The sequence below is a fragment of the Neltuma alba genome, unplaced genomic scaffold, assembly GCF_004799145.2.
Source record: "Neltuma alba isolate B1F8T4 unplaced genomic scaffold, ASM479914v2 tig00011398_pilon, whole genome shotgun sequence".
NCBI lineage: Eukaryota > Viridiplantae > Streptophyta > Magnoliopsida > Fabales > Fabaceae > Neltuma > Neltuma alba.
This window is the reverse complement of record NW_021636087.1, coordinates 341,436-365,732: the sequence shown is the minus strand read 5'-3', so window position 1 is coordinate 365,732 and position 24,297 is coordinate 341,436. Positions and strand designations below refer to the sequence as shown.

Here is a 24,297-nt window from a genome sequence, read left to right as displayed (position 1 = left end):
TTGCCTTTCTTTGACAGCTTCCACCGATTTTTATTCCCTCCTTTGCCTTCCCAGAAGCTCCTCTGGTCACAAGCTTCGTTCTGTGTTGTCTTTCTTTTTGTGCATTGATCGGGGCCAATTATGTCTTTGGACAACATTTGCAAATGCTAGATCAGTACCCCAGGTTTGATATGGTATTTTGCTTTTCACATGCACTTATCTGGGTTTTCACATATTTAAGGGTATTTTTCAGTCTTTTTCCCTTTTTTTTTACTTTTTTTTTTTTTTGCCTTTCTGTTTAAAAAGAAAACTCCATATATGATCTCATCTAATTAGCGCTTCTACATCCCCCAGTGAATTTCTTTGGACACGTTGGAACTAGCTCAAGAAATTGTCTCCAGTGCAATCCACGTCAGCTCTCCCTCGCATGCATTATGAATACACGTGTAATTGCCTTTTCTGGGGCTAACATATACTGAAAATAATAAAAAAAAATACACGTTAAACCTATATGTTTCGTATGCTTATTTTTTGTTTAATAAATCAACAGATGCTTTTATTATCTCACTTTAAGGTCATTAATCACCCCAAACATATACTATTAATATTTGAGATAATATCTTGATTCGACAACTGAACAATATAATATATATATATATATATAAAATAAGTCGTAAATATTCCTTTTTTCCCGAACTTGGTGCATTGTGTCCGGTTATTTAATTAGGATAATGGATTGGATGATGGCAAAACGCATCATTTAAACACAATATAAAGTGGAGAATTATGGAGTTTAGATGTGGGATGGTTTGTCATCTTTCACTTTACGTGAACTAAAGGCATTCGTAGTGCTGTCTTTTTGTCCACCGGAAAGGCTGCTTCATTCTTTTAATTTGAGAGACAACTATTTATATTATCTCCAGTTATTAACATAAGAGATAATTAAAAATTAAGTTTGATTTTAAATATAAGATATCGATCTAATTTGTCTCCATACTTATCTTTCTCCTTTTGAACAATCCCTATTGATTATACATGATAAGAAAGTTTGTATTAAATAATAGTTTCGGCACAAATAATTTAAGAGGGCATTTAAAAAAAAAAATCAACACACATATTTTAGAAAAATAACTAATTAATTAGGAAAAATCGTAATTAAAGACCTTAGAATTTGAAAAACACAGATAGGGACTCGTGACAACTTCACTATAGCTTTTGACAATAATAATATGCCATAAAGTTGTCAAAACCCATAATGAAGTTATCACGAGTCCTTACATGTGTTTTTCAAATTTAGGGTTTTCTTTTTTTGCGATTTTCCCAATTAATTACCCCTCTTAATCTATTTTAACTAATTACATGGATCTTATATTAAGAACTAAGATAATAAGTTAGAATTTTAAATGAGATTGAACACACAACCTCCTACATACTACTTCCGATCCTTAATATAAGAGCTATTTTGATTTTTAATTTGATTGTAAATATAAAACTCCCAATATATTCTATCCCTCATATTTATTTATTTTTTTCTAAATTGTACTTGTAATAGTTGCCCATGTTAAAAGTTCCATCAAATAGTAATTTTAACTAATATATATTATTAGTAAAGGTTTTTTAGGAAAGGTGTCACTTATTTATTACAAATAACTAAATTTTCAAATTTTCCTAATTTACTCAAATTAGTCAACTAATTCTTACATTAAGGATAGGATAATATTACTTCCAGCCTTAATATAAAAGCTAGTTGACTTTATATTAAAAAAATTAGCCAAGTTAGTTATTTGTAATAAATACATGTTACTACCTCCGATCCTTAATATAAGACCCCGTTTGACTTTTATGTTAGTCCTAATATAAGACATCAATCTATTTTGTCTCTCATATTTACTCAATTTTTTCCAAAATAGTCCTTCTAATAATTATAGTTTTAGTCAATACACTTGATTAGTAAGGATATTTTAGGAAAAACAATACCTATTCATTACAAATAACTAACTCAACTAAGTTCCTTAATCTTCCCAAATTAGTCAACTGAGTCTTATAATTGGGACCGGAGGTAGTATCTTTTTTAAAATATGTTTACTAATTAAGTATATTAGTTAAAACTATCATTATTATAAGGACTATTTAAAAAAAATAAATAAATATAAGAGATAAGATATATTAATATTTTAAATTTAAGATTAAAATAAAAATTAAATGAGTTAATTAAGGGGGGTTAGTATAAGAAATCATCTTCTTCCTCATGAAAAATCTCAACATTTCATTATCATGTCTGCCCCCAAAAAAATAAAGTGGTTGCCCTTACATGATGGAAAAACCGTTAGAACTCGTAGGATTCTCTGCATCGTTTCCATTTTTTATTTCACAGACCTCAAGTCTTTTTTTTTTTTTTAAAAAAGTTGAAAATAACGTTATAAAGTTAACTCTAAACCTAGCCACGTTCATAGAATGTCCAACCGTCGTTCTAAAAACCTACTTTTGACTTTTGATACAAAAATTTTGCAGAATAAAATATTAACTTAAAACTAGCTTTTGTACAAACTAATTCGAATTATTTTATTTTAATTGATTTTGTGCTGCATAAAATAAATATGTAAAATATATAAGAAAAATTGTCTCATAAAACTAAATAGAATTTTAACTTAATAAGAACTTAACCCAATGTTTAGTACAAGAAAATCGAAAAGAAGGGGTGAAAAAATTTTAACGAGTTTGATTTAAAAAATTAAAGAAATAAAATTTTAAAATTATCATAAAGAGAAAGTATAAAATAAAAGAGCACGAAAATCTAATTAAAAAATTTTAATTTTAATTTTTTAACTTTTTAAACCAAACTAATAAAAATTTTCTCTCTTCTCCCCTTCTCTCTCATACCAAACAGATCATAAAATGTATGTGATAGAACAAACTTCTGGTTATTTGTATGGTGTCATTACATGTCACATATTCTATTTAATTTGCCACATCATATTTATCAATTATCATTTTTGTTCTGCAAATTTGTTTATCGTTCCATCAATACCCCCCCCCCTTTTTCTTATATTATCCTATTGCAACACATAATAACTTATTTTGGCACGGAAAGTTCCCTTCCCAATAAACAATTGTTTCCCTCAGTTGTTTCTTGACGCAAGGAGAAGAATGCAACCAAAGAATTAAACAAAACTCGCAATGATTTCTTGTCCCTGACTCTGAAAGAGAAAACCTCAGATCTAATGATTTTAAGAGCATACATAACCAAAATCTTACTAGATGCTCGATGACAAGTATTTACAAGCCCGCAGAAAGCAATGTAAAGATTCTAAACTACTCTCCAAGGAAAAGTTATGAATCAAAAGAAGTTGAGATTAAAACAAAAACAAAAAAACAAAAAGCTTGAGCTTTTTTTTTTTTCCTTTTAAATGGCGCACACATGAAAAGAAAAAAAATAAGAGGGAGGGATAGGCTCTGGAAGTTAGATCTTGGGCCTCAGATCCTTCTGAAGTGATCAATTATCTCCCATGAACCTGTTTTAAACATAGCCATCAGCCTCGCAAATTCATCAAATGGTGAAGTTGCTACTCACATCCAATATGACGCAAGAAAGAAGAAGCAATATTGAACATGACAGTTTGCTGAGGACCAAGGAAAAGATAAGAAACAGATCACCCTATTCATCTTATGAAACAACACCAGCACTTCAATTGCGCTTGAATTTACATTTCCCTCTATATACAAGAGCCTAAAGCAAAACCAAGAAATACATGAAAATTGCAGAACTCTATACCATATAGCTAGCCAATCTAAGACTTTTATCCTATACCTATTTTCAACAGCTCAAGTGAATTATAGTTTCTTAGATAGTAGATGTAAAGAGACAACAGTTCCAATCATGCCCTGCTTGCTAAGTTTTTCCACACTTCAGAATAGAACCTCCACAAAGGTAGGCCTATTGGCATTTCAAGCTTCAGTTCTTGAAATGTTGACGAGAATTGGTGATATGGAATTCAATTATCCCACAATACTCATCAGGTTATGAACTTCAAATGAAGCCATTTTTTCATCAGCAAGATTCAGTTAAACTTGAGGCAAGCCCTATGGCGAGAAAAGCTCCCAGCTTCGTACGCGATGTAAGGAATAATTAAGTTGACTTGTCTATTACCTGAGCATGTCTCCATTACGCAATTTTGGGCCGTTTAATGCTGGAGATATGCTAAAAGTATTGTTATCATCATTGTAAAATGAAGGGTGTCCAAGAGGCATAGGCCGGTCAGGGATTTCTGGAACTTCGGCATCACCTTCCAACATCTTCAAAGCTTCAGAAATCGTTGGCCTCAAAGCAACCATCACATGAGAACATAGAATCCCCACAAGCAAAAACCTTTCCATTATGCTCTTAGGATTTGAAGTAGGACAATCACCATCTTTTAAAAGGGAAGCATCTAAAGCCTCGTCTATGTTCCCTGATTTAACCAAGGACCATGCCCAGTCTGTGATCAAGAATGCCCTTGGGGATCCTGATGAGGATAAGTCAAGAGCTTTTCTCCCACACATTATCTCCAAAACAACCACACCAAAGCTATAGACATCGCTCTTCTCAGTGAGCTGACCATATAGTGCATACTCTGGGGCTAGATATCCATGAGTTCCAGCAACTCTAGTAGTGAGATGAGACTGACCTTCCCTGCTCTGCTTGGCAAGCCCAAAATCTGCAACTCTTGCCCTCATATCTGCATCGAGTAGTATATTGGTGGCCTTGATGTCTCTGTGATAAATTGAAGGCTTAACTCCATAATGCAAGTAAGCCAACCCCTTTGCCACATCCACAATTATGCCTTTTCTCTGTGGCCAAGTCAGTGATCTCTTTTCATTTTGATTGCCCACTGATGATAGGAAGAGATGGTCTTCAAGGTTACCATTTGGCATGTAGTCATAAACAAGATATCTTTGACCTCTTTCCTCAAAATTCTCACCATCTTCTACCACACAACACCCTCTAAGTGGCACCAAATTACGGTGCTTCAGATTACTAATAATCTCAACCTCATTACAGAACTCAGCATCCCCTTGATAATCAGATTCCAAAATCCTTTTAACTGCGACCACTGATCCATCAGCCAAGGTTCCCTTGTAAACCATCCCAAATCCACCTCTTCCTATGAAGTTTTTAGATGAAAAGCCATTGGTAGCCTTCTCAAGCTCCTCAATCTTAAACCATATTGATCCCGTATTAGGCCTCATTCTAGGCCTAGATCCTTGCTCTTCAGGATCAATATCAAACTGAAAACTCTCATGTTTTCTCCTCCTCCCCCTCCTATCATACCATAGATACAGACCCAACAAAGCGAACATGACTAACAACCCAACCCCAGCTCCGGTTAACCCAAACACAAGAGCTTGATGGCGACCACTTTCTTCAGAATCCAACGTTGGATAAACCGACATGCCAAAAATGCACGTCACAGCACCATTACTCATCGGCCCAAACTCATTCACAATACCAGCGGCATACAAAATAGCAAAGCGAAAGCAATTTGTGGCGTGTGAAGAATTACCATCAATATTTGTGAGTTCCTGCTGAACCTGAAACCCCGCCGCCACGCACGCACCACAGAGAGTAAGGTCAGTAAGGTCCGGTTTGCATCCCCGGTTAAGTGGCGTCGTTTCTCCGAGCTTCCCGATCCAATCACGAATCGTTTGGATCCCCGCGCAGACGTTAGGGCTAACCACAAATTGAAGCGGGTCGAAGCAAGCCGAGGTAAGGTCTTCAGGGAGAGAGAGGGAAGAGAGCTTGGATTGGAAGTCACGGAGGCAAGAATTGGAAGTACGAATATCTGGGAGGTTGAACATGGAGGTTTCTTTAAGGTGCTGAGCAAGCCCTATGCCAATTAGGGACAGTAAAGTTTGGCAACAATGGCTTGTTCGAGTGTCGCTTACAGAATGCAGAGGATGAAAATTTTGGCACATGGAAGAGTTCCACGGAATTCTCAGCACATAGTTCAGATCCATGGGACATGTAGAATTATTAACTGAGGGAGAAGAAGACGAAGGAGCTGCAGAGCCGAGAGTAAGAAACGTGGAGAAGAAGAGAAAGAGAAGCACCCCAACAATCTTCATGTCTTCTGTGTTTTTGGCACACCCTCCTGTGCTAGAGCTTCTAGTTATGCATGAGGGGTCCAGGAGAAGATAAGGGGAAAAGAAAAGAGAAGCTGAGTGGAGTGAGGGAGACGAAATGAAGAAAGAAGAAAGAAAAAGACGATCACCATGGATGGTCAAAACTCAAACTCCTTTCTTCCCTTCTCTCTCTGATTTTCTGGCTGCTGGCTGCTGATTTTCTGGTAACGACAGGACGCGCGAAAGCACGCGCGTTTAGGAAGAGGCAGCGATCATAGCGAAGTAGGGAGGGAAAAAGTGAAACTTTTGTTCCTGGAAATATACGTAGAAGATGCAAGGTAAGGAAAACCGGACCGCCTTTTGAATCACTTGAGACGATAGGTTAAAAATGAGCAGGGTATATCGGAGTCAAATTGATTAAAAAAAAAATAAAAAATTAACAATTAATTTAAATTCTTATCATGCTATTCAAAAAACTAAATATCAATTTAATATCTTAAATTTCTAGCAAAATAACTATGTACTTATATTTTCGTTTCATTTTCAGTTCCCTTGATAAATTGATATCATATTATCATATTATTAAAATCACTCAATATTCATTTAAGTAAAATATCAAAATAGATTTATGGTAATAAAATATTCCTCTTTACAATCATTTAGTACCTAATTAATAATTCTTTAGCATTAAAAGATTTTTTAAAAAAAAAAAAACATAACCAGGTTAACCCACCAAACCTTTTGCATTTGACCGGACTGGTAAGGTGACTGGTTGGTCAGTTTCTGGTCTAATCTAGCTGGTTTGGTCCAATATTCAATACTATGATAATTAGAAATTCTAGAATGGTAAATCAAACGGCACATGGGGCCTACATTATTATTAAATTCCTAACCTAAATCAACTTTTCTAGTTAAATTAAAGTCACTTTTGTGAAGAGAAACTAATAACGATGCATGTTAATATTTGAATATCTGGCCCAAAGAATTAATTCCTTCTCTTTAAAAAAATAATTAGATTGGTATTATATTTTTTTAAAATATTCTTAATTTAATGAGAGTATCGTATCAAATATGAACATTTGACTGGATCTTTCTCTCTCTATGGGATGAAGTCTAGTGTTCAAGGTCTTTGGGATTGGAATAATAAGAGCAGAAAGAACTATTAAATTAATAAGGATGGGATTGGAAAAAATGATAAATAAAATGTTATATTTTTTTTTAAAAAAATAGATTTAAACTACTAAATTTTGTCATTATAATTTAAAAATAATAAAAAAAAGTTTACAAAATTATTTTATATAATGTGAGATATGAACTGTTGAAATTGCAATCTTAATAGTTGGTATGAGAAATGAATGAAAATGCAAGAAATGGCCAGTGGAAAAACCTATTTCTCCTTGTATTTATGACCAATTCATATCTATTTACAAGATTCCATATCTAAAACCCATGAATGTGTATGGTGCTTTTTATAAATTACAGTTTTTGGAGATGTTTAAACATTTGATTCATTTTTTATATTTCTAATTGATTATATATATTGCATTAATTATAATATTTTTTTGGCTATTTCTTCTTATTCTTAATATGAGAGATAGATAAATGATTTGCATATAGTAAAAAAAAATTAATTAAATTAATTATTTATAATAAAACTGTATTCTTTTTCCTAGAATACCTTTCTAATAATATGCAGTAGGACTACCTCTAAAGTAGGGGTGTTCATGGGCAGGGTTGGGCAGGACATGCCCCCTGCCCGATGCCCGGCCCGAAAAATGAACGGGCTGCATTTTGCGGCCTGCTGCCTTGCCCTGCCCACAGAAGCCCTAACCATTTTCGGGCTGGGCAGGGTGGGCTTCCAATCCCAAATAGTGATATCTTGGTGAAATTTTTTTTAGTTAAAGTAAAGGTATCTTATAACAATTATAAAGAAATAAATACTTGAATAAACAATAAATTCAACAAATCAATAACTTTGCTTTGTCTTAAATTGATATATCTTTTAATATAACACTAAAGTGAGCTTGCTTTTGCATCTTTGCATGACAACCAACAATAAAAACAAACTAAAAGATACTAAACCAAATTAAAAAAAATTAAAAAGATACTAAGAAGGAAGAATTACGCATACCACTAAATGTATCTATGGCAAATGGAAGAGGGGAGAATAATATATATTATTATATATATTATATATTATTATAAGTATTTTTGGCAAAAAAAAGAATTATAAATATATATATATCACGGGCAGGGCCAAATGGGCAGGGCAGCATACCATGCCCGCAGCCCTGCCCTGCCCATAATATGCCCAGCCCAAAAATGCCCATTTTTCTTTGGGCTGTTTTTTTTTCCGGGCTGGGCAGGGCCATTTTCTCACAGGCTCGGGCGGGCATACCGGGCTAGCGGGCTTGATGAACACCCCTACTCTAAAGTCTAAACTATGTATAATCAATAGAAAATTAGAAACATTTTGAGAAAAGTTATAATTTGAGGGGAAAAAAGATTAATATTTTATATTTAGGATCAAAGAAAATATTTTGTCTTGCTTCTACATTTAGAACTAGAGATAATATTTATTTTCTCTCCCTCCTTAAATAATAATATATTTAAAAAATATATATTCCTCATATATTTATTATCTTTAATCAATTTTAAGCAATTTTTCAATTTACATAATTTGATTATTCATATCTTATCAAAAAGACGGGTAGGAGTACTAATTTGCTTAATTTTAGCGAAGATTGACATATGTAGGATTCAAAACTCCTCATAATTTAGGGAAAAAATATAATTAATCTCAAATCGTGTAAATATATAAAACGCACTAGTTATTATTAATGTTTATGATGTATAAATTGTGGAGATACATATGATGTATTTAGCCTGTGAAAGATAGCATGATGTGAAATTTTGGCTTATATTATGATGCATGAGTTATTATTTTGTGATGCTTGAAGGTCAAACAAAATCAAATGATTTTATCACAAATATATATAAAAAGTGAGATTTCTTTTTACTACTAAAAAATTATAGTTTTAAAAGTAATTTTATGGTATATGAAATAAATATATAAAAAAATTTTATCTCAAACTGGGTAAAAATATTTTTTAAAAATGCTTTTTTGATTAACCAAATACGCTTTGAATGGATTTTTTTTTGAAAAGATACATTTTTTTTAGTTATAAGGGCAAATTCAAAGCTTGAAAATTAGGCAACAATTAGATGTGAAAGGATCGAGCAGCTCCAAGATAATCTACTGTCAGATATCTTCAAAAATCAAACTAAAAAAATGTTTTTATAACCGCTAGTAACACATATCAGATATCAAGTTGGGGGTGTTTGAGTGAAACAAAAAGTAAGAAACAAAACTCTTTTTACATATTTATTTTATATATCATAAAATTACTTTTAAGACCTTAATTTAATTTAATTTCTATCCAAACTTCTCTTTAATAATAAAAAAAAAGTTCACAAAACAAAACATAACAACTGTGGAGACCGTGACAAATGAAATCGGTGGTGAAATTATAACACAGTCCTATTGATGACCCTCTCATTTCGTCGTCATAAGCTCATCAAAATTTAATTTAAACTCCATTTAATTTTTTTTTTTAAATAAAAATCGAATTCTGCGTATTATTATGAGCAATTGAGCGTAGAAAGTAAGTTGTGCACGCGCTTTTGCGAGCGTGGGCACATGCGCGGGGCGGCTGGCTACAAACGTGATTCCTTGCTAAAGTTAAAGTATGATGCTCTGACTTTCTCAGTACACAAGTTGGAATGGGAACAGCGACAACGAAATTATGAAATATTAATATTTTGTCTTTTAAGATATTTTTCACGTCCCATTGCATTCCACAAGCTACCATTTTTCTTGTCCTTTCTCCAAGCACCACTAATTATTGTTTTTCCTTTTGTTTTCGTCTTTTCAATTTATTTTTTTTCCTCATTCTAAACATGTGATTGCGTCTATATTATTGACTTTTACTTTTAAAATTATTATTAAATTTAATGTTTGAGTCATGCTTTAAGTTAATAAACCGCAAGTCTACCGGTTGGTAATAATTAATACATCATGAATAGTCTTAACTTTATTCTTTCTAGAAAAATAAATTGTATCCCATGTGCCAAAATTTGCATTATCTATTATTACCTCTTATTTTAATTATAAAACTTTATTTATAGATTACAAATGATGTTTTATAATTAAGAGTGGAGATAGTACTTTAAATAAACGAGTTTTTTTATTATAAAAAATTTGGAAAATAAGGACTGAGGAGGGCTTTTATGCTGATTTTGATCAAATTGATGAATATGATTGTACATTTATTTATAAGGTTTAAAAGGTAAAGTATTTTTTTTTTATAGCAACCAATAGTACTCTTGATGTTATTTTTTTTTAATTACATTCATCATCTTAATTTTATTTATCATTTAGGGTGTTGAATGCAATAGATGAATCAAAAAAATAATATGATTATATTGGATATATCATAAACAAAATTAGGACAGCAAATATAATTGAGAAGTATACTTATATGTAAATAGAGCCGGGGTCAAAAAAGGAAGTCAACGTGGAGAGGTGGACGACTGACTGTGGTCTCTGTAATTATGTTTCTCCTCCAAAAATTTCACTTCCGAAGCATCGTAGCATTTTCCTACTACACTTCTCATGTTTTACTTTTAATTAAAATTATACTACCTTTGATCCTTAATATAAAACTCTATTTGAGTTTTATTTTGATCCTAAATATAAGACCCCATCCAGTTTGTCTCTTATATTTATATTTTTTTTTTCAAAGTAGTCCTTCTAACAATGATAGTTCTAGTCAATACATTTGATTAGTAAGGATATTTTAGGAAAAACAACACATATTTAGAACAAATAACTAACTCAATTTACTTTTTTAATATCCTCAAATTAATCAACTGGCTCTTATAATTAGGATCGGATGTAGTAGTTTACTTTTTCTAACATTGGGTATAGATATTTCATAATGTTTTTCAATTTGTTACTAAAACTGTCTCTTTGCATATAAATAATATTCCTTATTACTCCTCCAGTCCTTAATATAAGACCCATTTAACTAATTTGATTAGATTAAAAAAATTAGATAAGTTAGTTAATTATAAGAAATGTGACACGTTTTTCCTAAAATACCATAATCATCTTTCTTAATACCCCCTTTTCCTCTTCTACTTGATTATGGTTGAGGGAATATCCATAGGGGTAATTTAGAGAAAATTGATAAATATGATAAATGAGTCTTATATTTAGGACCAAAACCAACTCAATAATTGAGTCCAATATTAAGGACCGGAGGAGTATTTTCTTAAAATAAAATTATTTATATATAGTTCTACGCTTTTTTTTAAATGAAATTTATGTTTCATTTTTTTTAACATGTATATATATATATAGACTATAAAAAGTCACATTTTTTAAAACATTTAAAAATGAATTAGTGCAATTTTTGGTCCATTTAAGTTTGTTTTTATTTTGGTTTTTGTTACTCAAATTTCTTTCTGTCCAAAATATAATTTAATAAAAAACCTGTCTTATTTTGCCTATTAAAGGACTGAAACTTATAGTTTGAAATTTAAGAGACTAAAACCAAAATGAATACAAATTTAAGGCAGCAAAACTGTATTAACCTTTTGAAAATTAATGCAAAGTATACGTACTAATAAATTAATGTTTTGTTGGAACATAGTAACATGCTCATATTGTGATCAAAATTTTGTGTTGAACAAACTAGTAAATTCTATAGGGACACAAAGCTAACATCACAGCTCGATTTCCTTCATATTTGATCCCAGCTAGCAATTTCTTGGGCGGCCAAACAAATTGTTGCCTGGGTTTTTGACTCATCTTCCGTTCTCTCTCCCCGTGATCTCTCATGCAATGGGTGATTGGATCCGTAAAAAACCATCGTTCAAAGAGATATGCAAATCGCTCGTTAGGAAAAAACGCCGCGACAATAAGAGTTTCAGCAAACACATAGCCTCCGACGTAAGTAATTAACCTCTCCTATTTCAGCATTTTGAGTCGTTGTTCTTGCTGAACATTTGGGAAAAGACATATGAATCACCTTAATTGTTGCTGCAAACCATTCTTAATTCAGTGCATTTTCATGTTTTTGCATGCTGCATTGTGTTTGATACGTGTTTGTATCAATTCCTAATGCATTATTTCAATTTGTATATGATCGAACAGTAGTATATTTTGGAAAACTGTGATTCAATAACGCATATTCTGTTAAAACACTAAAATATCGTTGTCTTCTTTTTGCATTTCTTATTCATGAATGATTCCCTACATATACAAATATGTGTGATTGTATATGAGGTCTAATTTCTTTCTTTACCCGTATATTTTTAATATTAATCTCTCTGAATGTGATATATGCGATCACTTTAGTGGCTACAAATGATTCGGACTGAACAATGTCACCCGGTTGAGTTGACGGAGTTGTTTTCTTCGCAAGTTCTTTCTTTCCCTTCTCTTCTCTATAGTGTTTGAAATCTTCATGGGATTTTCTTATTGTGTTTGATATAATATATAGCCAATGACAGTTCCAAGTCATGAGGTGGATGATCATCATAAAGGAAAAGGAGTGGAAGAAAATAGGTTCTTCAAGAAAACTGCAAGTAAAAGATCCAAAACGCCAACACCAAGTATAAATCAATTGTCCAGAGATCCAAGCAGGAGATGCACAACACCTACACCTTTCTCAAGAAATTTGAGCATTAGAACAAACTCTGATTCTGATATAGAAGCTTCGACACTATCAAGAATTATGAGCAGAAGAAGGGCCTCTGCCACCACATCAACGAGCCCTTTGGCTTCTCCATCAGGACAAATGAGCAGCAAATGCATCTCTGAGCCTCAAACTCCAAAGCTTTCAGCCTCCCCATTAAAAGAGGGGGGTTCAGCATCTCTGTCTAGGAGCACCAGTGGAAGGTCGACGACATCAATCATATACTCACAATCAATAGTGAGGCGAAAACCCCCGCCAGTTGAGATGAAACTTGAGTGCACTCTTGAGGACTTGTGCTTTGGATCAGTCAAAAAGATCAAAATTACTAAAGATGTTATCAGGCATCCCGGGTATGTTTCTGTTGTTGTGATTTCCTTGGACACTCTGTAAAAGGATTCCTGTTTATCTTAGACTTATATAAGACATAAGATAACAACTAAAGTTTAAAATTATACATTGATACTTGAACTTGCATTTTGTCGTGTCTAGGTTAGGTTTTAACCGATTTCAGGGTTGCAATGATGGTCAATGACAATCTGGAAGGCGAAAAAAGTGATGTTCTATTATGCTTGTGTGCATGCTATTTTAGGGCAAGTTCCCATCATGTTAAGAAGAAAAATTTCTTAGGCTGCTGAAACAGATGGTGTGATTTGACATTCACAAACATAAACACTATGGAAATTTAGGTACATTTGGAATATTGATTGAAGATTTCAGCTTTGCAATTATGAGCAATGACAATTTGGGGGAAATGCTTTTGGTGGCTGCCTAGAAATTTCCTAGGTTGCTGAAACTGCTGTAGCTTGAAATTTCCAACAATGACAATTTGGAGATTCATCATTCATGTGAAACAGGGGTATAGGATATTATGAATAATTGATTAATTATACGTAAAAACATAAACGCAATATTCTTAGAGAAGGAAAGGGAAAACTGTAAGTTCATGCATGTGCTTAGAATGACACCTTAGCTTGATTTTGTGACAGGATCATTGTGCAAGAGGAGGAAATACTAAAGATTGAAGTAAAACCAGGATGGAGAAAAGGAACAAAGATTACGTTTGAGGGAAAAGGCGATGAGAAACCTGGATACCTTCCTGCTGATGTAGTCTTCTTGATTGATGAAAAGGACCATCCTTTCTTCACCAGAGATGGTGACAACTTGGAAGTAACAATTGATATTCCTCTGGTAAGTGCTCTCACAGGTTGCTCCATTCAAGTTCCTTTGATAGGAGGAGAAACCATGACTATGTCATTTGAGGATACTGTCATATACCCTGGATATCAAAAGGTCATTGAGGGTAAAGGAATGCCTAATCCCAAACAAGAAGATGGAAAAAGAGGCGACCTCCACATTAAGTTTATCATCAACTTCCCCAGAGAATTAAGTGATGAACAAAAGGAAGAAGCTGTTACTTATCTAAAGGATTGTAGTTAATGACAATACTTTTTCCAACTGTGTGATTGGCTTTTGATCTCGTCAGAATAGGCCTTCAGCTACATAAATTTGTCTACATTCCATAGTATTATAAGATTTGTTCGGTATATCGTGATGTTGAATATTATCTAAAATGTCAATATTACTTACGTACTATTAAATGTAAAATTTATGGAAAGTTTTGGTGTTCACAAGTTGAGAAGAATGTACTCATTTATTCAATTTTGTGTAATAAATGGAGACCCACTTAACAAAATGGCATCATTAAAATTAACATGGCATCTAACATTTTGATATTATTTTCCAGCTGCATCCAGTATTCTAATATTTTCTTTTAAGTACTTTGTAGCACTCTAATCTTATTTGTATCACCTTAATTTTATTTAATTGAAAAATAATATCAGAGGTGCTAAATGCACTAAGAAAATACTATCAAAGCAATAGATGCACCATAAATAAGATTATGGTGTTTGAGGTACATGGAAAATAAAATTAGGGTAGTTGGTCAATTTTTGTAAAGTAATCGTTATTGTAACTTTTAAAATGGTGATCATTACATATCATTTGATTACATATCATCCAACTCTTATCATCTAAGTTGACAACTTTGTAGAAATATAAAATTAATAATAAATCATGATATTCATAAGATGCTGTGTTATATTATAGTACCTCATGTTCTAATTATAAGACCTCGTTTATAGTCTATAAATGAAGTTTTATAATTAGGACTGGAGGTAGTACTTGATTGTAGTAAATTAGTTAATACACGTTTAAAAGATCTAGCAAAAAATAAATATATCTTTAAAAGAAAATACATGTACTTGTGTGACGTGTTATGTAAAAAGTGTGGCTATCATGTACACTAATAATTCACTTCATTCACATCACCGTGTAATTCATATAGGATCCGTTTGGCATCATGTTTGGAGCATGAACCTGTCGCTTTTCACCTTTAAGTACGACTGGAAATTTATTGTCCTGTTTGGATAAGCTTTAGGCACATCTGACTTGTGGATTAAAAACTGATTTTAATTACAATTGGAAAAGCAACTTGGCCAAGCTTTTTGCTTCTCAAATCGTGCTCAGCAGAGGTTGGTGGGGACCATAATATATGTTTCACAAGACTCTTTCTTTTATGAACCACTTGATAATTACACCCGTCCATTTACTTCTAATTAGATTTGAGTAACAGTGCACTTGGCACCTGAAGTATTATTATTGGTCCCTTGACATTTTATTGTTCTTAATCTAGTCCCCCTTTCATTTTTGTTTGATTTTATCTTGGGAGACAAAATATTTAATGACAAAAGAAAAGAAACAAGTGATAAACCTGGTACAAGTTGGAGACCAAAGAAAAATTTAAAGACTAAATTAAATTAAAATAAATAAAGGCGCCCGATTGGTAGCTAAACTTAGACTAGTATTGATCTGCCAAACGTCGCTTGCAACAAAAATTGTCATATTAGTAATAGAAAAAAAAAATTATATATTGTAATGACATACAGTCACCCGCCAAGCAAATAAAGATTGATTAGAAAGTGACGTAAAACAGACGAGTTGAAGAAAACTCCATGAAGATGATTCACTCTTGTTCTACTTTACATACAACTCCAATCGAATCCATTAGGTGCAACTCCTCAGCTTCATATTCCAGTTGTGACATCTTTGAGGGTAGAGTTTAAGGGGAGGAGACGAGAATAGAGAACCCAAGAGCTTGAATGTGTTGTCCCCAGGAATTCAACCTGGTAAAACCAGCCCTTGTCCACCAATCAATATATATATATAGACCACATATTGTACACACTTGTTTCTCACACTTTGTTTTTCTTTGGTCCAGTCACCTGTATCGCTCACATTACTCCTGTACAAGGAAGTTCTTCACCTCGGGATGTCAAATCGTTCAGCTGCCATCTACGAATCCAAGTCTAGTGATTTTAACGCGCGGGTTCAACAAAAACTTGTTCTTGGTCTCTCACATCTCTGAACATCGAAAAAAATGAGTTGAGGCCCTCAGAAGAGCCTCCCAAGATCCACAACAACAAAGAACTGAATGAATTCATGGATCCAGGGTTGGGAGCGGCTTCTGGTTGTTGAAGGTCCGGCTGGCCAGGAAATGGTACAGGGTCGGCTGTCCTGTCTGGATTATTTTCTGACCTTCCCTGAGGTTCAGCAGCTCTATTCTGATGCATTAATGGGTCCAATACAGGCCTCAACCCGGCCCCAGAAGCCAAATCTGCATTAATTCCCTGGTTCCTCGTGTTCAATCTTGTGATGTGCAATGTTGATGCAAGGATCGTAGAGGAGGTGATGTGGAAATCTGGGTGTTGTTGGAGTTGTGATCGTCGATTTAGCATAAACCTTTGCAACGCAGGTAGCTTGAAACATACAATGCAATTCAGTTAAGCATGGCCATTTAGTATAATGGGCAGAAGGAAAGATTCTAGGAGGTAATAATATTATACTCCTCCGGTCCTAATTATAAGACCCAATTGACTTATTTGAGGAGATTAAGGAAGTAAGTTAAGTTGGTTATTTATAATAAATAAGTGTTGTTATTCCTAAAATATCTTTGCTAATCAAGTATATTGGCTAAAACTATCATTATTAGAAGGATTATCTTGGAAAAAAATGCATAAATATAAGAGAGAAAATGGATTGGGTCTTATAATTAGGACCAAATAAAAAGTCAAATTGGGTCTTATAATAAGGACCGGAGGAGTAATAGATATTTTGTTTTCAACATAAATAAGCCATTAAATATCACCTCGAAATGATTCCAAAAATACAGAATAAGGTGCAGCATAAAACATGCAGTTGTAGATAGAGCCAAGTATGAAAACCCTGGAAAAATTTTAGAAACAAATTATTTCCAGCTAACATTAATTTCAACTAAACAACATGAAAGATATGAAAAAGTAGAGTGATCGTACCATAAGGATAAGAGAAGAAATATATATGAAAGACCAGAAAATACATCAAAAAGAAGCGAGGAAAGAACTTCATTGATATTGGTGTCCGGGCACTGCAAGTAATGACAAGTTCAGTAATATCAGAACATAAAATCATGACACGTCCAATACAAATATGCAGGGAAGTAAAACAGGCAGGATATAAACTTTGTACCTAACAAGAGTAAATAGTTCACATAACCAAACAAGAATCAAGACTGTGAAAGCTATTAGTTGATCATCATAAAACTCGAAAAGAAAGAACAAAACACCGATCATGATCTGCAAGAGTTCACCAAGTAACTTATCAGTAAAGATAGTATAAAGAGAAATAACACGATATTGAAGCAGCTATTATAGATGATGTCGAAAAAATCCAACAAGGGTGGACGCTTACAGGTACAAAGACTAGTGATTCAATCACATGTACAAAGATCAGCTGAAATGTTGGAAGGCGATGCTGAGCATGGCGTTGAAGCTGGACTGCAATGATTTTTAAAAGTAAACAGTCAGCCCAATGTGCAGAATAGAATGACACAGACCATAGAAAACTATGCACCATTAGATGAATGTCACAGGAGACTCTTCTTTTAGTTAGCATACTACATGCAGAAATTTTACTCAATAAAGTTTCTTCCAAATTTTTTTTTTTTTTTAAATAGAAATGAATCACCTTGAAGATAGATCTTCTGATCACAGCGGTAATAATCATTGAGAACCCTGACCATCTATCTAAGCTTATTTTAGGTAAAAAGTTTTAGATCAAGCCAACCAATTAATCTAGACGGCTATAGGCGAAATGAACTAATAGATGCAAGCAGGAATCACTAATCAGTATTTACAGTATGAAAAATAATCTCTTCACAGAAAAAACAGCACATACCTGTAAACTTCAGCATGCGAGTCTGTGTCTCTCTCAATGTAAATGATACGGACATTGTGGTAGTGAAAAATACAAATAAGGACATCATAAGCACCCCACACTTGGTTACTAGGTAGTCTGCTTGGGAAAAAGACAGCGTGCACATTATGACATGAGTTCCAAAACAATGAACAAGAGGTGTCTCTCAGGATACACCCTAAAAGCTAACAATCATAACAACATGATAGCTGAATAAACATAGCAATGCAAAGACATTAAACATCATAATCATAACAACATGATAGCTGAATAAACATAGCAGTGAAAAGATATTAAACACAATAATCATAACATGACAGCAAAAATTGGAGTTAAGCATCCACTTCCACTTTAGCTTCCTAATAAACAAAAGGATGTCACGATGTAAAGAAGGGAAAATAACGGAATTGAAGTTTTGACCAACTAATGCAATCCCTCTCTATGGAAAATGCTCCATGAAGTAGTAGAAAGATAAATCAACAAACCTCCAAATCTAGCAGGCCCTTCGGGTGGTGCTTGTGCATAACTAAGATTATAAAATTCCTTTGTTTGATAATTATACAGATAACCTGTGAAAAAAGCCCAACACCAATTTAGCCATGATTACTAAACGAATCTCCAAACTTGTGACAGGTTGGCATAGATAACTATGAATTGTTTGATATTGGCATATTTTATAACCAAAATCATGATAATTTCCTTAAATTATTTGCAAATTTAGCAAATGATATTAGAAGCAAGTAATCAAATAAAATATGATAACAATAACAATAATAATAATAATGAGAAGAGGCAGAAAAACCAAATAGCATGACTTCAGACAATTAAATCCATGTTTCTCTATCATTTTTCTCCCATTTTCTTTCTTCACTTTCCACCTCTTTCTCTCGGAAAACTACAGGTTCTTTTTAAAAAAAAAAAAAAAAAATCAACTACCAGAATATTCACTTCATATTTCTAAGCTGAATTAATTAACACACTTACACGATTATATTCTATACAAAGGTTTTTACAGAAAAAAGATGGTTACCTTGACCTGAAGAAGTTAACAAACTATTCATTAAAATGGTATCATATCCAACAACTCTGTTTATGAGTAGCTGCTGCCACCTGGAAGTGATAATAAAAAATAATAAATCAACTTGAATGTATGGCAAAGATTTAGAAACAATAAATGCTATAAAGACCAAGAAATGATAGGACTAGTTTTCTTATCAGCGAAAGATTTGCAAATCTCAGTGACAAGCCTACAGTACTGTAATTGTCAATGAAGATAAACAGCTGTCCTTTAAACTAACCAGAACATCGTGCTACAATATATAAATAGATTAAGAGAGATGAACCTGTTTCCAAAGCAGGGGTGCCGAGCTGATATGCTCATGTTCATAGTGTGTATGTTATGACGAGACTTGGCACTATCGGGCAACAAGAAATACCCCTACAGAATATTATACATGATTGGCAACTGAAGTTTAGAGACTTTACTAATTTAAACTTGAAATACCTAGAGAAAAATAATATACCTTCTCCATAGTGTATAAATATATTGGTTCAAATGCCTTGCTCCCCTTTTCAAGCCATTGCACTGAAATTTAAAAGAAGAAGAAGAAGAATCAATTGAACTATGTAGAACCAGGAAAAGGAGCGGAAGAATCATTCATTAGGAATATATACATAATGCAAATACTAGAAGTGATTATGTGATATAAATATCGATTAAAAGTACCAAGCCCCAAAAAACTTTCATGTTTCATCATTCTTTTCCCGCAAACTTTTCTTATAAAAAACATGGTAAATAAATTTTGTTTAAAGAGACGTAAGAAGACCAGCATATCATCATACAAATGTATTTACCTGCGCTAGAGCTAAGTGAAGGATAACCATCCATTTAGGAATATCAAGATCTAAGTGTACACCAGCAATATTCTGCACTCACAATTCAAACTTCAGCAGAAATTTTTGAGTAAATTCGATCACTAAATTTTATAAATTCCAGCCGGAAAGCATCATATATAGGCATATGGTCCAAATCCAATCTATCTACAAGGAAAACTATATTTTCACCGAATACTTACCCAAAGTTTCTGGAAACTTCCAAGTATCTTTATCAAGAGCTTCCAAACAAATGAGATGCGCTTATACCACTTCTTACCAAAGTGCATAATTGCTGCTTTCAATGTCTCTTTGGCTGATAAAGAAAAACTATTTCGTGACTCCTCTTTATCAACTTTGACCACAGCATCTCCAACCACCGCCTTGGAGTTTTGACTACCAATGACATTTCAGCTTGATGATCAAGAAACTCTGTATCAGTCTTCCAAAACTTGAACACTGATTTTCCCCTCCAAGGAGCTGAACCAACCCAATTCAACCAAAACTTTGCAGCCAAAAATGCCACTCCATCTCCACCCACATCAGAAACCTCTATTTTATCTGCTACAGTTGGTGTGTCAGGGGCATCTGTTCTGGTTGAATCAGATTCATTATGCGACCACAAGCCCACACTAGTTATCTACAAGAGAGATTTTTGGGAGCAGTCCAGTCAAACAAAATAAACATGCTAGAATTATATCCCAAATGCAAGATAATAAAAACGTATGCTCAGATTTGCTATTAATCACAATTTTAAACCTTGCTGTGTTTGTAATCTATAACAATTTATGCTTAGATGTCTTTTTGATAGCTAAATCTTAGCAAAGATCACTAAAGAATCAAAAGGACACAAAAATGGTTAAACTCTGATACATAGCAGAAGCGGCAATATTTAAAAAAAAAAAAAAGCTTTCAGAAACTTATAAGAGGTAAGGAAGAGGAAATAAGGGGTATGGCTTTTAGAAAGAAAGAATCTTGAAAGGTAGTGTTTATCTTTTCTTCTTGTTTTGCTTCTGTGAATATTCAGTAACTAGTGCCAATCACCACTTTGAGACCTATTTTGACATGTATACCAGCAACTGTGTCTAAGTGTTGTAATATCCACCCTAAGAGGGAAATTCCCCACTCAAATAACAATACAGTTTCCCTAGTTGCGTCAGATGAGGTCCTATTACATATTAATATCCAAAATACTGCAATATGATAATGTTGATAGTTATGCAACTGTTACTCAAACTGAAGTTAGCTATCCCTAAGAACCACTTTATTCATTCCTCACCAAAGTTAAATAAAAATTTTAGGCAATAGGCATGGTTAATGTAACCAAAATGCTGGGGAAATATTTCTAAAATCCAATCTAATCTAAACAGAAATATAAGCCATTAAAGCATAGTTTATAAAATATAACAAAACATAAATAACAGGGAAAGAAATAACAGATTTAAAAAAAAAAAAAAAAACAAATTTCAGCAACTTCCCACATACACAATTATCTAATTTGCCTTTGAAGTATTGTTTAAACCTCATTCCTAACGGATACAAAATTTCTATCTCTTTATTCTTTCAAGCATCATCTATTTATTTACAAAAAATCTTAATTCGAAAGGGTATATTTAAAAAAAAAAAAAGTACCATGTACCTTAATTTGAATAAGTTGGGCCTCTGATGTCACAACACCCGTGAGCTCACTTGAACAGCCCGGCTTAACAAAGAAAAGAACTTATTAGCCTTATAAAAAACCAAAATTAAAGTCAAATAAGAAAACACAATTAAATTAGAAAGGATAGTAGCATACGAAATTGAGGAATTAAGTACTAATATGAAAGGAAAAGATTGAGTCAAACAAGGATTGTTAGAAGATCAAATGAAAGGAAAAGCATAGCTCTAGACGGCATTGGAAGCAAGTAATTGCTTAGTTATTTACTTATTGATTGGTAAGAGAAAGAGAATACAAGAGACATGGAGCAAGAAGCATGAAGGAAAATGAAGTCAATCAGATTATAACATACTTCTTCCAGCTGCTATGTTGCTATCTATATCTCAGGTAGTTAGATATAGTTAACCGACTGAATACTTGGAAATAACTATCAAAGAGGCATGGAACAGAGCCACTGCAAAGAATTTGTGAGTTATGACCGAAACTTCAAGCCCATATTGGTCACAGGTCAATAATGGGAATTGACCTCTATCAGATCTAATTTCCTGTTGTTCCTCAATAGTTCAGCAGTGGAGGTTCGTTTATAATCGAATAGTCATAGGTTTGAATTGTATTAGCAGAGATTTGATCAATTCTTTGGTTCAGGATGGAAGGGTTTACTTTGACCATTAATAGAAGATAACTCATTCCTAATGTCTTTGTTTCTATTACATTATATCTCATTGTATCCTATTCTTCTATGCAACATCTGAGAATTGCCATCCATACCTCAGTTTAGGTATCAGATATTCCTTTGTTTCATAGTCCAAAGTTATGTATACTAACCAATTACTATTAGTAACAAGTGCATATTTGATGCAGTAGTCAATTCTCCCAAGAAGCCACAATTACCATGAGCAAACGTACTAATAACAAGGAAGTCATTTTCGCTTCCTCTTTCTTGAATCTTCCTCCTAACACATTCACCAATATGCATGAAATCAAAACTTCATGACAATTGTCCAGTGTGAATCTTCCACTATCAAATTGAATAGTTTTAATATCATGTTTTATTTAAATCCATTAGAACTACTGGCAATAAAAAGTTTGAATGCACTGTGAACAAGGCGGCTTTTATAATTGGAAGAGCATCAAACATGGACTTTTCCAAAATTATTATAATGATATGATTCTCTTCCAAATAATAGAGAGAATTATAAGCAAGAGAGAATTGTAAGCAACTTCTTCTCAGACATCAAGTTCAGCAAAGTTCTTTGTAGACCATAGCCGATATTACTTCACCAATAGAGACTCCAAGAAAGTTAACTTTACCCATGACTCAAAAAATTCACATCAGAGAGTGCTTCCCCTCGGTAAAGATTTAAACACTTTTCCTCAATCCATAAAATGCACTTTAATTTAAAGAATCTCATTATTGTCATGAAATCATTATATTTGTCATCCTTGTAGATAGAAAAAGGATTTGTTGATAAGTAGAGTACATAATACAAAAAGGTACAAAGACTAAGCACAATAGATCGTCCTCAACCAAAAGAAAACGTCTCATATTCCAGTTCAAAAAGGCCTTCAAGTCCCAAGGGTAATCCACAAGGGACCCTCCCTAAAGAAAACATAATGGAAACCAACAATAGGATTTAAGAATAACTCTCCTTCAAAGATGTGTAGTGAAAGAAATCTCTGATCCAACACTGTTGGACTACATATAAACCAGAAACACAACTAAATTTTTCATGTTCTTATTCACCACACACCCACAAACCAAGCTCCTCCACAGGCAGACATTCATCCAGTCTTTGGAAGCTATAGCATTGAGAGCAATATATGGTGTTCAAAATTAGAACAAACTCATTTATTGTTTCTCTTCTTTCCGGCACTCGTCCTAAGCATTCGTAGACAAAAGAAAATGAAGGAAAGAGCTTTCAAGTTGATGAAACCTATCAAGTAACTAGCGCACTATCAAAGCACACGGAATCATGGCCAAAGATTCGAAATTCAACAGCCCTAAAAGAGCAACATAAAACTCAAATTGAGAGTGAGAACTGAGAAGGCACAATTGGGTACCTGCTGAACGTAATTGGCGTGCATAACTACGAGAATACAGAATAAGGTGATGGCTCCGAACAGGCTTAAATACTCCATAGCGGCTCTAACTTTCGGGGTCAACATCTGCGAAAACCTCTCCTGCACACGGATAAACGTCTGTTCTGGATCCATGACACAGTTAAAGAACAAGAAAAAAATTACATTCCCGAGAAAGTGACAATTTCTCAGTTTTCACTTCGTCGTCGATTTGGGAAGCAGGATCTTCTGCTCTATATACGATGATCAGCTGGATTGTCCGCCTGCACGTTTTAAACGAGGTGAAGACGAGATTAAATTAAAGGGATCGGGAAAAAACTGTTCTTTTCTTCCCCTTCATTTTTTGGTTACTGGGTACTACAGTCTGCAGTTTGTCATCGGTTGTATGCTTCATAGATCAGGGGATTGAGGCAATGCAAGCCAAGCCTGAAGAAGCCCGATGAATTTTAGGATTTTTTTTTGACCCGGTTTGAATTTTAGGATTAGGCTTAACCAAAAAGTTGATTTTCAGACTTGGATAAGTACGTTTTTTCCTTTAAAAAAAAAATTAAGGTGCAC

The 24,297-nt window shown here is 33.5% G+C and overlaps 2 protein-coding genes and 1 pseudogene across 2 annotated transcripts; 1 reads left to right on the top strand and 2 right to left on the bottom strand.

The window, feature by feature from the left end:
- Positions 1–3,312: 3,312 nt before the first annotated feature.
- LOC114712915 (probable receptor-like protein kinase At1g11050) lies at positions 3,313–6,260 on the bottom strand. Its single transcript, XM_028897476.1, has 2 exons — positions 4,127–6,260; positions 3,313–3,491 (listed from the first exon to the last, which is right to left on the bottom strand). The coding sequence occupies exons 1-2, from the start codon at positions 6,079–6,081 to the stop codon at positions 3,473–3,475; spliced, it is 1,974 nt and encodes a 657-aa protein (XP_028753309.1). The 5' UTR covers positions 6,082–6,260; the 3' UTR covers positions 3,313–3,472.
- A 6,390-nt stretch (positions 6,261–12,650) lies between these two features.
- LOC114712888 (dnaJ homolog subfamily B member 13-like) lies at positions 12,651–14,279 on the top strand. The gene is made up of 2 exons (XM_028897448.1): positions 12,651–13,192; positions 13,829–14,279. Exons 1-2 carry the CDS (start codon positions 12,651–12,653, stop codon positions 14,277–14,279), a joined length of 993 nt encoding a protein of 330 aa, XP_028753281.1.
- A 1,406-nt stretch (positions 14,280–15,685) lies between these two features.
- On the bottom strand, positions 15,686–24,076 carry LOC114712920 (membralin-like protein At1g60995; annotated as a pseudogene).
- Positions 24,077–24,297: the final 221 nt, after the last annotated feature.